This window comes from Pseudorca crassidens, chromosome 12, assembly GCF_039906515.1.
Source record: "Pseudorca crassidens isolate mPseCra1 chromosome 12, mPseCra1.hap1, whole genome shotgun sequence".
Lineage (NCBI taxonomy): Eukaryota > Metazoa > Chordata > Mammalia > Artiodactyla > Delphinidae > Pseudorca > Pseudorca crassidens.
Window position 1 is genome coordinate 10,639,201 of NC_090307.1, and position 15,491 is coordinate 10,654,691.

Genomic DNA, 15,491 nt, shown 5'->3' on the forward strand with positions numbered 1-15,491 from the left:
AATCAAAAATATGTGGAGAAAATTCAAAACAAGGTCATATGAAAAACTCCTAGCAGAAAGAGATTCTATGACTTTTCTGCTGATTATGGCATTGTAGATTGGACAAAATTATTTTTCTTTATTAATCCCAAACAAACAAATCCAATTTGGTTATAAGGAGGCTCTATATAGATGTGGAAATTGCAAAGTTATTCAGTTTCATATAAGAGTGAGAATTACCAATCATATCATGGAGAGCTGGTATGATCAGTATCAGGTTAATGGAAAATTTTAAATGGAAAAGTCAGTAGCTTGAGTTTTTTGTCTTAATATTTACATACTAAAAGATACCTTTCATCTCCATTTTACGTATTATAAACATTCAGCCATTTTACCCAAGCACTGTAATTTTTCATTTATTTTTTTTAAAATCGCTTTATTTCTTTGTTAAGATGAAAAACATTTCTTTCATATCTTTTGCAATATAAAAATATCTTAACAGGATTTCTATTCACATGATGTTTTATAACATCAGTATAAATCGGTGTAAATGTTTAAATCCCCCAGGTTTTAAGTTGAATTGCCATTTTGTCTATTTAATTAGCTATGTAAAATACCATAACATGGGAAACTGGATGCCAAAGTGTATCTATTGAAAAAGAGGAAAAATGTCACATTTTTCCCTGGCTTGATGGTTGATTTAATTGGATAGTTTGAATTTTACTGAGATAGAAAGGAAGAAGTAAGCAGGTTAAATTTTTAAAAATATCTCAGTGTCAGTTATCAATCAAGGAGATTGCTAGAGCAACTTTTCAACCGTCAGGCAAATATATGACTACAATGAGCAGAAATTTGTAACTGTGCCATTCAAATTATTGCTGAGTTACAAAACATAATTAAGTAGCTTAACTGGAAGATGAGTGTGTATTTCTGTTCCATTTTTACAGATGCAAAAGTTGTATCATGTCTTTAACAATTATGCGAGAAAATGTTATTTTTTAAATGTCGAGAATTTTGTTTTGTTTTTTGTTCTCTAGGAATATGAAAGATACCTAAGAGTTAAAAATCTTACAAGGGAACATAAGATTTTTGTTTGCAACATACTGTTTCTCTGAAGAGTACCAGTTGGAATCAAGATCAGAATGAATTGCTGCTTATTGCTGCCTTTTATGTTGGGAATTCCTCTCCTATTGCCTTGCCTTATAGCAACAGAAAACTCTAAAACAGAGGAAGTTAAGCACCCAGCGGGATCTCATTTGAGAGTGAGGCGGGGCTGGATGTGGAACCAGTTTTTTGTACCAGAAGAAATGAATAAGACTAGACATCACATTGGCCAGGTACTGATTTTCTGAAAGTGCTACAGGAAATAACCTTGTAAATCTGATCGAAAGAGTGGAGGAGGCTTTGGTATTTGATGAATTCTCCGTTTTTCTTAGTGGAACCATTAGAAAGCTTCAAACACCAGCATAATTGATTGTTATATTTGCAAGCACCTAAAATAGTCGCAAAAACTTGAAGAAGAGAGAAAGCTCTGGTTTTTAAATTTCACTTTAACCTCATACAAAATTGCAGCATTTATCAACATCTGGAAATGTGATGATGTTATTTTTGGTAATGGATCAAAGCCACCACACGGAGAACAGTAATGTTTACCAACGGTATTTAGCTTGATTTTCCATTATGCTAAGTAGGTGTTGATTTACCCCTCATTAATTTTTAATGAAGCAGATTAATACCAAGTCCTTTTACAGTTATGTAGCTTCAAGAGCCTACACACTTCATTTGATTAGTGAAGTTGACGTAAAACAAATAATTATTTCATTTTCTTATAAGAATACATTTTAAGAAAATTTCCTTAATGAGACAAAACATTTCCTATTTATGTTTTTGGGTTTTGCTATTATTTGATTTTCTTCAAACAGAGGTAGTTATAATATCATGTCCTTCTCTGTAAGGCTCTTTCTCTGGATGAATGTACTGAAATAAGTTTAACCACTAATTAACTGACACTAAAATTTAATTGGGCCCAAAGTGTGAAACACTCAAAATGTATTAACTCTCTTTTTCTAGCCCTTTTAGGAGAGCTGCAGTGTTAGTGTGTTGTCTGGATTCCATATGGGTTCATCTGTCCCATCAACCAAATATATGAGTACATTCATCCAAAGGCCTAGATTAGGGTTTTAGGCAAACAGATTTCAATTGCGCGCGCGCGTATGCACCCGCACGCGCGTATGCACCCGCACGCGCGTGTGCCTGCCTGCTCTAAGTAATATTTCTCATCCCTTTTTATTTTCTAAGATAACTCCAGGTAAAGCACAGGCAGAACAGTGTGAGGTCCGTTGTTAAGTGTCTGCTAGTTACCTGAGTCTCTAGCCATATTTACAGTGGACTCCACAGACCCCCATAGGCTCTCCCACCACTGAATAAGGAGACATGCTACTATTGGCAGGCGAATGTTAGTGGTAAGGCTCTACAGGGAAGTGCATCAATGCAGTCAGAACAGGGACTAGTCACTGAATAACTCACATTTTCTGGGTTTTGTTTTTCTGCTCCCTACACATATCTCCCATTACCTCCTTTCATATAGCGGTTTATTTTGCTTCTTTTTCATTCTGTAAAAATATTTATGAAAATATTCTAACAGATTCGTTTCCTCTAAACAGCCTCATTAAGCTTAAACCACATGCAGGTAACTGGTTTAAAATAGAGTAATAATGAATACGTACATGCTTATAATAATAGAGCTGGTAAAAATAAAATGTAGTTGATGTGTCCAAAATAACTTTCTTTTTGATCTGTTTGTTAAAAGAGATTAAATTTGGAAAGCACAATTAGGTAAGAATTTAGTCATATTGATTTGCCAAATTGATAGTAACTATGTAATTGAAAAAATATTTTTGAATGGAAATACAGAAAATTTTATAACACTAGAATCCACAAAATTGAAATGTGTTTAACTTAACGCATTTTGTGACAAGAGGAAGATGTTCAATTTTTTTTTAATTAAATATGGGTCCTTAAAAAGATCAAGGTCACTGATCTATGAAAATTAACATGAATGTACTTGAAATACATTTATTCATGACTGAATTTGACTTGTCTTCATTCTAACATTCAAATTTTCAAACTACATTGAAATAATATTTGGAAACCAGGGGCTATGCATTGCTTTCATTTGGTATACTTATTGGAAAATACATTTGTTTTCCACAATTTCTTATCACTGGGGCATGGGGATTTCACTTTTATGAGTAATGAAGGACTTTCAAATTTTAAAAGCTGTAACTCTTTTTTATTATCTTTTTATTATCTCCAATTTGGTTCTTTCATTGTAGAGCAGTGATGTTCAACACATTATTAAAATTAATTGTTTTAGATATCTTTAGATATTCTCCACAATCACATAGAAAAAATTATTAATTAGTCCAGAATAATATATTGTACTTCAAGCTATCAGAAAAATTATGAAATTAAGGTTGTATTTTTTGGCTAACTTTGTAAATTTTCAGAGAAGCTCTTACTTTGCAGAAGGGTATATTCATAAATGGTGAATCAAGAAAACCATGGATTCACAATAATTAAGAGATTATTCTCTAATGCTTCCTTTCTTTATGTAAAAATAAGTTGGATATGAAAAATCATACAATGTTACCTATATCATGACATCTTTTTTATATATAAAATTCAAAATTCCATTCACACTATGAATAATGAACAAATTTACTTTACTCTTAAATAAATAAAATAGTGAGGACAAAAGAAGTACATTTGATAACTGAGTGACCTATGTTGGAAAGGAAGAGTTAGGGTTAATTTGGCTAAAACTCAAGGACTAAAAGACCATGTTAGGTACTGGTTTGCAGGGGAGGATCTGAGATCAAACAGGCCTTTTGGTGTAAATCATAATTCTACCCCAAAACCATGTGACGCTGTGAAAGTTTTTAAAATTTTCAGTCTCATTTTCCTTCTCTATTGAAAGAATTTATTATATCAATTATGTGCATTTTACAATGAATGCATGAGGATTAATTGAGAAAACTAATATAAAGCAATTTGTAGATTTTATGGATGATTGAGATTATTATCATCTTCTCAACATGCTCCCTAATTTTCTCACTAATATTTCCATGTTTTCTATGTGTTTTTAGCCTAGAGATAGAACATCACTGTTTAAATTTATTTTAGATCATTATCTCTCGGTCTCTAGGCCCCCATCTAATATAAATATTTGAAAGTATGGTTTTAGTGACTAAAAATGTAATCATATAGAGTAAACACAAACCAACTTTTTTGTGCATAATGTATAAAAGGGGCTTTGTTTTTCAATCATTATAGTTTCTAATTAGAATCATCTGTTTAGAGTAATGAAATTTGTATAGCGCTTTACGTTGAAAATTCAAAGACTTCTCTGCCTGGTGATAGATTTTAATCTTAAACTTAACATTTTACCTCACTTAATATAATATGGGAATTATATGGAATTTTTAACTTAGGAATAATTAACAGACATGAAGATGCAATGATTAAAATTTGTCTTAACATGTTTGGAAAGTAAATTATCTCTCTTTGCACTTGCAGCTAAGATCTGATTTAGACAATGGAAACAACTCTTTCCAGTACAAGCTTTTGGGAGCTGGAGCTGGAAGTATTTTTGTCATTGATGAAAGAACAGGTGACATATATGCTGTACAGAAGCTTGATAGAGAGGAACGGTCCCTCTACACTCTAAGAGCCCAGGTAATAGACACCACTACTGGAAGGGCTATGGAACCTGAGTCTGAGTTTGTCATCAGAGTGTCGGATATCAATGACAATGAACCAAAATTCCTAGATGAACCTTATGAGGCCATTGTACCAGAGATGTCTCCAGAAGGTATTGCATATTAATTTACGTCAAAGATGTACCTATTAACAATGAAAGCAGATTTAAAATTTCGAACATATGTTTTGGAAGTGAATTATTTACCGTTCTACACGGGTACTTCCTTCTGCAAATGTGTTAAGTAAAATATTTGAAAAATTAGACTAATGATTAAAATCTTGTAAATAATCATACTATATATTAATAAGTAATTTGTCTTGTTAAAATATAATTTCAGTCTTCAATAGAAAGAAACGTTTATTTGAGTATACATAAAATTCTTTAGCTTGTTCACTTATTGGTTTCTTCAATAAAATAATTTAGTTTCCAAAACAAACTATCCTTTTGTATCTCAAAAAATACATAAGATCATCCTGAAAGAGTCACACATAAAAACAGGAGAAACCAATTTATAAGACTAGAATCCTAGATGCATCTAAACAACGGAACATGAAAACTAAAAACAGAACAAAATGGTTGCAGACCTCTGTTTAGCCATATCCATTTTTAAGTTCTTTTTCAAACCCAATGTCACTTTAATAAATATTTTAAATATAATACTTGTAGAAGAGAATGCTTTCCATGAGATGTAAATCAGACATGTCTTTCCAATAGGGGGAAAATCATGGTATGGTTATACAAAATTTGTCCACTCATTCTTTGTCAGAAAAGTTTAATAATACAACAGATAGTAAAATTTAATTCACAAAATTTACTTAAGTATGATAAACTTCAATGTGATTTAATAATTGCCATTTTTAAATTATGCTAATGTGCTTTAAAACTGCCTCACCTAAACATTTGATTCATTAGCCAGGAAGTCTAAAAATGTATATTCCATTATATATTTTCCTGATTCTTCATTTTTTTTAACATTCCAGGTAACAATTTAAAGACCTATTTCTACATGTATTCAGAACATAGGTTTTTAACAACAGCCTAAACAAATTTAGCTGTGTAGCATGTATCAAGACAAACTGTCCTTAGATATAATTGACACATTAATATTGTCCTATTTGATAGCTAGGCAGTGATATATTTCTTCTTTTTTAAAATAAATTTATTTATTTTTGGCTGCACTGGGTCTTCTTTGCTGTGCGCAGGCTTTCTCTAGCTGTGGCAAGCGGGGACCGTTCTTCATTGGGGTGTGCAGGTTTCTCATTGCGGTGGCTTCTCTTGTTGCGGAGCACAGGCTCTAGGTGCATGGGCTTCAGTAGTTGTGGCACGCAGCCTCAGTAGTTGTGGCTCGCGGGTTCTAGAGCACAGGCTCAGTAGTTGTGGCACACGTGCTTAGTTGCTCCGCGGCATGTGGGATCTTCCCGGACCAGGGCTTGAACCCGTGTCCCATGCATTGGCAGGCGGGTTCTTAACCACTGAGCCACAGGGAAGTCCTGCAGTGATATTTCTTTTTCCCCTTTCCATTCTTCTCCGCCTCCTCCTTTCTCTCCTCCTCTTCCTCCTTCTTCTTCAACTAGCATATGTTATGGGCCTCACATGTTCTAGGAACTTTTTGTAAGACTGGGGATTCAGTTGTAAAGGAAATATATGAAGTAACAGCTAGTATGGAACTTATAGTTATAGCACACGAACAGTAAATAACTCTTTTAAATAAGCCAGGTAATATTTGACATTGTATGTTATTAAAGTGTTAAGTATGGGTAAAGTATGATGATGATTAATTGACTGGAGGAAATGGGAACATTTAGGAGGTGACATTTGAAGGAAATGATACAAAGGGGCCAGCCATGCCATGTTCTGGGAAAAAAAAAATTCCATTGCAGGGTGAGGACAATTGCATATATCAGTATTGGAGTTATTGGCATATTGCTGGCATGGAGAGCATGACAAAGGATGAGATCCCCTTAGTAGAGAATTTAGGTAGAGAAAAGGCAAACATACAGGGTGACCAAAGTGTTAGAACTTAGTTGACTGCTGAATTAGAATCAATGAGATTGGTCAGTCATGTAAGCAAAGAAAGACACGAGGAGAGACGTTGCACAAGAAGAGATCCTCCAACTCTGTGGAAGCTGCTTTGAGGTTGAATAAAATCAACGTTATTATTTCTCAAGCATTTGGTACAAGTTTACATGCTGCATCACCTATGTAAAATAAGTTTTTTCAATATGATATGTCTGATAAAGTGGGCATAGTCAAATATCGTCTTAAATTTATTTTTATAAAGTCCTTTGCAAAAACTAGATTTAAGATTCTAGAAAGCTGTCTAGAAAGACACAACTGATTTAAATTTTGCATGTTTGAAGAAAATCTCTCAAGGGTAATATAGGCAAACAATATCAACTATCAATGTAATGGATAGAATGCAGAATTGATATATTACAACATATTATGTTGAAGTTTATTATAGGAACAAGTAAACTGAGAAACTACTTTTATTAAAATCTGATTCTGAGACAATAATTTTTTAGAATTAAACTTTTGTTCACTTAACAGGGTACATACCAACTGATTTAAGAGATCTTCAGGCTGCAAGAGTCCATCATTGGCTCTTTGCATTTCCAAATAGTTAGGCCATCTGTGATCAAGCTATGCTGACTCAACTCAGAGGCTCACAATGACCTTTGGATCCTTCAGTCACCAAGAGAAGGCTTTTCCCACTCTCTGGTCTACATTCCGTGCTAATTCAATTTCATGAATCTAGTCAATTTAAATTTTTAGGAGTTGCCATCAGTTATTCAATTCTAATTACAGGATGGTGTCTTAAGGTGGAATAATAGGAGTTAAGGGTGAGAGGATTCAGTATACACATATTCGTTCTGGGTTATTGGCCCTTCCCTTTACACATAATCATTGTGATCATTTTGCATTGTCACCGGTGTTCTAAAGTGGGGCGATCAGATTTCCAGTTCTACCTATGACAGCCCTACTAAACCCTATTTTTCTTTTTTCTGGCATCTTGTCCTAGAAGCATTTGTCCCTGATTTTTAATTTTTTAAAAATTTTATTAGTATCTGCATTACAACAAGCCAGAGTTAATTTGGTAGACATCTACTTTTTTTACTTGCAGTTTCTTTCATGGTGTGTGAGAAAAAGTGTGTGAGACATGTGGGCAGTGAATAAAGTTGTTTTAAGACATGGTTAAATCTGAAAGAGGGCTAGTTATAACCCAGTACACTATATGATAAAACACAGTTAAGCTAAGAAACCTATTAAATAATGTAAATATGTATGAAGAATATCCTTCTGATGATATATTTCAGGTTAAAATAGTCTGCATAAGATATCTTTCATTAATGTACATATAGACCATTTATCCTTTAGAAATACATTTATTTCTAATATAATTTAGAGAGAATTTAATTTTTGATCCATTAATGTAATAAACCCAACTTTGTCACTTTTAGTGAGAGCACAGTAAAATGAATAAAGAGAGACTAAACAGGTTAGATTATATATGTGACATGTACCATGCTTCATACATTGATCGAGTCAGTAATGCACATTAAAGATGATACGCAACAACTAAGTGTCTGTTGCCTATATTTAACTGGTGACACAAGGAAGGGGGTACTGTGAAACAATTATTGATTATTTCCATGAAAGACACATTATTGGCCTCATAGTGATTTTTTCAACTTTGTATGCACTATAGTATAGCATACCTAACTGCGAGTGAATGCACAATTCCTCTTACACATGACAAGTCCTCATGGAAAACATAAATATACAAAATATTATCAAATATTTTTGTATTTCTTAATTGCTTTGATGTTTATTTATTATTACTATTTATTTACGTTTGACTATTTTTTGAAGATTTCTACAGTATTTAAATTACTGATTAGGAAAGTATACAGGCTTACTTCTCTCTATTGACTTTTTTAGAAAAAACATTTAGAAAATATTTAGAGGGTTTAAAGTTGCTTAATCTGTATTTAATGAATTGTAATGTCAATAAAACTGAAACAGGAAAAAAGGAAAGACTGAAACAACTGAAGAAAATAAAATCAGATCATCAGAGTGATGTAAGAGTTGAACATTGCTAAAGTCCTTCTGAACTTAATAGGCGACATTTACAAATTATGCATAAAAATAAAGCAAGACTTTATGCAATGAACTTTTGGAAATTCTGCTGCATATTTGTATCATCTTAATTTATTTTACATTTCTTTTTTCCATGGTAAGTTTATAGTAAGATTCACAGACACATGATTTCACACACACACGCACGCACACACACACTCACTCACTCACAAACATAAAAAGTGAATCACTGGTTAGTCATCAATGGTTCATTATCAAGCACTGTTTGAAACATTGAAACATTGTAGAATTATGCCAGTTCTGTAGGATTGCTACTTTTAATTTAAAAGTGCAGTGAGTCTTATATGGGAGAACAATAATTATTTTCCTAGAAATTGAACTCCCTAACAAATTCACATGAGAGAGTTATTCTGAATATTTATAATATCATATTTTTATCCACTAAATTTTCTGAGTTTGACTTTTTTGTACTTACCCCACATGCAAAGAAATTATTTTTTGTGACATTAATATATTACATTAAGTTTTCCATTTAGTAGAGAAAAAGGTCATGACATATTAGGACATTGAAGAGGTATGTTTTGGTTAGAAGTAAATGAAGCGTTGATTAAAATGGGCTTTAAAATAAACTGAACTGGGAAGAACAACCTAACTCCATAGCTCTTGTCTCTAGAAATGAAGTATGGGTGGTCTATGAGTCAGTGCATTTTCTTGGTCTTCCTGATTCTTATTTGTACGGTACTAAGAAATCTAAAGTCTTAATTAAGAATTTCTCTTGGTCAACAACTAACAGTACAATGATTCTGACTATTGTTAGTGAAGCCAAATACAGGTGGTCTAGTTCTGCAAACTAGAGACAGGAAACCCTGATAGAAATAAATGAAATGGAGACATCATGAGGAAATGTAGGGGAAGGAAATGGATGAGTGCATAGAAGCATAGTTAAAAGAACAAGACTTCCCTATTACAAACTGATAGAAATGGTCTCTAAGAAGCCTTTTGTTGGAATAATTCTTTACGATTCCTACAGGGATATATCTATCTATTCATTTATTTAGTATTTGTATTATTGTGATATAATTGATAATATTGTGTAAGTTTAAGGCATACAATGTGCTGATTTCATACATTTATATATTGCAATGTGGTTACCACTATAGCCTTAGCTATCATTTCCATCATGTCACATGATTATCATTTCCGTGGTGAAAACATTTCAGATCTAGTCTCTTAGCAACTTTGAAGTATATAATACAGTATTGCTGACTATAATCACTATAAGGTACATAATCTCCCCAGAGCTTATTCATATTCTAACTGTAAGTTTGTACCCTTTGACAAACATCCCAATTCCCCTACAACCAAGACCCTGGTAACCAGTAATCCACTGTCTCTGTAAGTTCTGCTTTTTTTTTTTTTTTTTTTTTTAAGATTCCTCATATAATTCATTGCATACTCTGCCTTTGACTTAGCATAATGCCCTCAAGGTCCAACCATGTTGTCTCAAATGGCAGGAATGTATTTAAAACACCTGAAACTAATGAGTGTCTACATGTTGAGTGGAGGACAGTATAAAACAAGCGTTAAATAACTAACATAACAATTCTAAAACAAAACAGCAAATACTATCAATACATGCAATTGAGGACCACAGTAAAAGTTTCAACATTTTTATTACTGAAGCATAGAATGGCTTCATGTTAGAATGTGTCAGTTTATAAAATTAGATTGTAATGAAAAACTTCATAATGCTAATTTCATATAAAATCACAAGCCTATTTGATTTAGTGCCATTTGTGTTGCCATTCTTATTGACATAGAACATAGTGTTTCAAAAGATGTGGATTTCCAGCAAGACCCATAATGCTAGATTCCATGTTTACATAAAAATAATTTAAAAGCTCATTAAAGAAATATTTTTAATTTGACCATTAATTTTAAACATACAAATACTTATTTCCCATGAGTTTTATTGATTGTTACTGAATTTTAATGAGAATACTTACCTTATCAATCTGGTAGATTTTGTTTTGCACTTAAAAAAAATCTTTAAAGAAAGTAGGCATTTTACAGAAGGGGATGAAGCAAGCCAAATAATTATGCTTATCTTCACACTATGTCGAGATCATTTCAATAATCTTTATTAATATTTTACTAATATTCTGTAATTTTTTGAGGTACAGGTCACAACATTGTTTTTTGAAGAAAACTTTTTCTAATTTCCCTTTGATTCCTCTGCTAATAACACATCTTTAAATGATCCTTAATTACGTATTGTAACGGGTTAATAGTTATATTTCATTAGATCATGGATTCACATATTTAAAACTCTATATGGTGTATGGAAATTAGGGTTATTTTGTATAAGGTTTTATTTTCTTGTCTATACAGAAAGATACTTGTTTTATAATTCAGAACAGGGAGGACTAGTCTTTTATTGCATATCATCATCCTCCTTGCTAAAGAAAGAATACCTTACAGAACTGGAATCCATTTTTCAAGAAGACCATAGACTTAATTTCTTGTAACTATATATTTTCTCTTCAGGAACATTTGTCATCCAGGTGACAGCAAGTGATGCTGATGATCCTTCAAGTGGCAATAATGCTCGTCTCCTGTACAGCTTACGACAAGGCCAACCATATTTCTCCATTGAACCAACAACAGGTATTCCTGGAAGAAACGAAGTGCAATTCAACATGATTCTAAGGCAAAGTCAGAGCAAAAGTTCTCTGCCTACAAACATGTTGTAAAGTAGACGTGATGTTTCAATAAATAAATGGGTTGTAATGTTAAGCATTTAATTATTTTTAATCTTTTAGCTGGTTTTTCTAAGGTTGGGAGATTGGATTTTTCTCACCCATACCACAAATGATTTGTGTATGGGATATAAAACATACTTAAGGATTATTACAAATTAATTACAGAACTACAGACAACCCAATTTAAATATATGGGGAAAAGACATTTACAAACAATTGGCAAAAAATCGACAAACAAAAAGCCTGCAAGCATATTAAAATTGCTCAACCTCATTAGTCATCATGGAAATGCAAATTAAAATCACAGAGTTCCACCTGTACACCCAGCCAGAATGAGATTAAGCTGAGTTTATGGCTGGGTGTAGGAACTTAAAAAAAAAAGTTCTGTATTGTATGTCTTTTTGATTCACATGAATACAACATTTGCTTTTTCTGTCCTTCTCCAATTTCTGTTAATCAATTGAATACTTTATAAAATAAATTTAAAAATTCCTCTTATTTATTTACATCTATTAAACAGTTAAGAATTATGTGCCATTGATTGATGGACAAATATTGATTGCTTTGGTCACTACAAAGATTAAACCCATATAAATGAGCTTATTTATAGTCTCTAAAGATGAGAAAAAAAAAATTCCTGACTAACCAACAAAGAATGTGGCAAGTTCCAAAAGCAATAAAATTCTGTGATTGTTAATGAGACAAATATTATTTCCATCTTGATGACATGAAAAGCTTTAAAAAATTAAAGCATGTGTTGGGTCTTTAAGCATTTGTTATTGATTCATTCATTTAGCAAGTATTAAATAGGTCAGCCTTTATCAGTCAAGTTTCTTTTGAGAATCAGATTCTGAAAAATATGATTTGAGTGACTATATTCTTAATTCTCCCCAGGATAATACCTAGTTTCTATTATTCTGAAAGTACAGATTAAAGTTATTTTAATACATGCAATGGATGCCTTAAGACATTCCCTTACACAATTTTGGTTGAGAAGGGTTGAATATGCAACAAGCATTGTACAGTATACTAGGTTTACAGCAGGACACCATTGCAACATTAAAAAAATAATAATAGGGCTTCCCTGGTGGCGCAGTGGTTGAGAGTCCGCCTGCCGATGCAGGGGACACGGGTTCGTGCTCCGGTCCGAGAAGATCCCACATGCCACGGAGCGGCTGGGCCCGTGGGCCATGGCCGCTGAGCCTGCGCGTCCAGAGCCTGTGCTCCGCAATGGGAGAGGCCACAACAGTGAGAGGCCCGCGTACCGCAAAAAACAAAAACAAATAATAATAATAATAAAAGGAAAGCAACAGGGACTCTTTTCTCTTGGAACTTACAAATAAATATTAAACATTTGTGTATTAATAAATACATGCACTAAGTTTGTGAATATTATGAAGTGAAATAAACAAGGTTCAATAGAAGAAAGTAAGAACTCCTTCATATTGTGTGGCCAAGGCAGAATACACTGAAACCAGAATGCTGAGCTGTGACGTGACCAACGTGAGGAGAGCATGGAAGGCATTCTAGGTTATGGGAAGAATGTATAGGAAATTCCTGAGAAAGGAGAGTGTTTAATCTCTTAGACTAACTAGACACCAATGTGAAAAAGCACCGAGGAGGAGACTAGAAAATGGGCTATCTGTGTAGTAGATGTGTGCTGGGTGACACTGGATCTTCACAACCATTTTGATCACTGTCTGTTCCTCCAGCCCTCACTGGAGGGCTGAGCAAATTAGCTAAACATATTGAGCAAATTAGCTAAAGCAATTAATTGTATTAATGGAGGAGCAGTAGAGCCGACAGCAAGACAGCAAGACAATTGGAAGCCAAAGCACAGAAGTGGTAAGTTTTCGAGTGTGTAAGAGGATCTAGGAATATATGTCCTTTATCCATTCTGAAGGTAAGAAGACAGGTTGAAAATAAAGTCAGCAAAGTTAATTGAAGCCTCCATACATGGGAAGTGAAGGCCTCTGTGTTCGTCTCACTCGCTGACTAATCTCTACACCTAATACTCTAATACTATTCTCCTTTGCTAATAGAAAACACAATCCTCTGTTGAGTCACACACAGGGAGATATTAGGAGCATGTGTTTCATATATTCCATGGTTTCCATACTGATTCATATAATATAGTTGTGAAACACTTCAGTCCACAATTAAAATCTCATCATAATGTGGTCCAATTTGTCCTTCTTTTATTTTTTTACAGGTATCACAATTTTTTAATTAACACTTTTTCCCCAGACATATTTGAAGATTAGCCATTCTCTTTCTTATATTTGTATTATGTGTTCCCCAAATCTTTAGGATTACAACCCTTCTATTCACCACCTTAAATTTTTCCTAGGTTGTTTTCAGTGATGATTAACTTTTTACTAAATAATTTTATAGAAAGTGAACACTTATTACAACATTTCCATGGTCCAATATGTATATGAATATCTCTGTTGGTGGATTATGAATAACTGTGAGTCAAAAATCAGCTCTTCTTCATATATTATGACTCAAAATAAACTTAACATCACAGGTGCACAATATTTTTCATAAATTTAGTATTATAGTTTTACATGTATCCATAATAAACTAACTTCTTCTAAGTTTAGGGGAAAAGTTAATTGTAGAGCCCTAATATTATGTTAGAGAAGAAAGCAGAAAATAAGTTGAGGTAAAGATAAGACATTCTTCTTCTCTCCCTGTGGTTTATCCTAACATAGTATTTTATTAAGATTCCACTACTATTAGTATTGTGATGGCCACTCTAAACTTCAGGCAGAAGTGGTGATTGACTTATTATTGTTGTATTTTTTTCTCCAGGGCAGCATCTAGCACATTGTAGTCGTTCAAAATGTGTCAAAAGAATGATTTTATGTTTGAATTCTTAAGAAATTAACTAGGAAGATGCCATGGTTAATAATGAAATAATAATTATAGTTTATTATGTCTTTAAAGGAGTCATAAGAATATCTTCTAAAATGGATAGAGAACTGCAAGATGAGTATTGGGTGATTATTCAAGCCAAAGACATGATTGGTCTGCCTGGAGCACTGTCGGGAACAACAAGTGTATTAATCAAACTTTCTGATGTTAATGACAATAAGCCTATATTTAAAGACAGTAAGTAAAAAGGATTCTAATAAATAATTTTTGAAAGTATGGAAAATAGCACAAACTAAGTCTTGATTTAGCAAAGTGCTTAAAGCATCTGCTTTCAGATTTAGGGTAGTGTCACTCTTTCCTCCAGATTAACTTGTTGGCAATTTTTAATTTGTACAATCAAATGAACGGTTCTTTTAATTTTCCCACAATGAAAGAGACACAGTAGCACAGTTACACTATTACTTCCTGAAAACAGCAAAATATTACCAACTTTAAAGTAACATTTCTCCCACTTAAAAAAGGAAAATCTCACAAAGCAGTCTGTGGAATGACCTGCTATATGCTACTAAGGAAGTCAAGAATCCCTTTAAAGAAAAATTATACTGAACATCCTCCTTTTTTTAATTCTAAAAAGATTTATTCTTTAGGATATTAACACCTGTGATTATTTTGTACATTTTAGCATAAATTACAAATGATATATGAATGACTAGTTCTTTGTAAGTTTTATGCAAGTTACTTTTGAAAAGTAAAGAGAAAAAACCTTATTTATATTTATATCTATGTATTTCAAATATAACTGCCAGTATTTTCTTGTGACCAAAACAATGGGGTCATCTGACTTCATCTTTCTCTCTCTTTTTAAAATTTATTTTATTGAGACATAGTCGATTTACAATGTTGTGTTAATTTCTACTGTACAGAAAAGTGATTGAGTTATACATATATATAATTCTTTTTGATATTCTTTTCCTTTATGGTTTATCAGAGGATATTGAATATAGTTC

General features: G+C 32.8%; 1 protein-coding gene across 4 annotated transcripts in view; it reads left to right on the forward strand.

The window, feature by feature from the left end:
* Positions 1–15,491, forward strand: part of CDH19 (cadherin 19) — an 86,757-nt gene that overhangs the window by 29,128 nt on the left and 42,138 nt on the right. For all 4 annotated transcript variants that reach the window (XM_067698875.1, XM_067698876.1, XM_067698877.1 and 1 more), the window contains exons 3-6: positions 1,017–1,316; positions 4,558–4,852; positions 11,390–11,509; positions 14,557–14,721. In XM_067698875.1, the coding sequence (XP_067554976.1) occupies positions 1,122–1,316; positions 4,558–4,852; positions 11,390–11,509; positions 14,557–14,721 (775 nt within the window). In that variant the 5' untranslated portion in view covers positions 1,017–1,121. The remainder of the gene's footprint in view (positions 1–1,016; positions 1,317–4,557; positions 4,853–11,389; positions 11,510–14,556; positions 14,722–15,491) is intronic.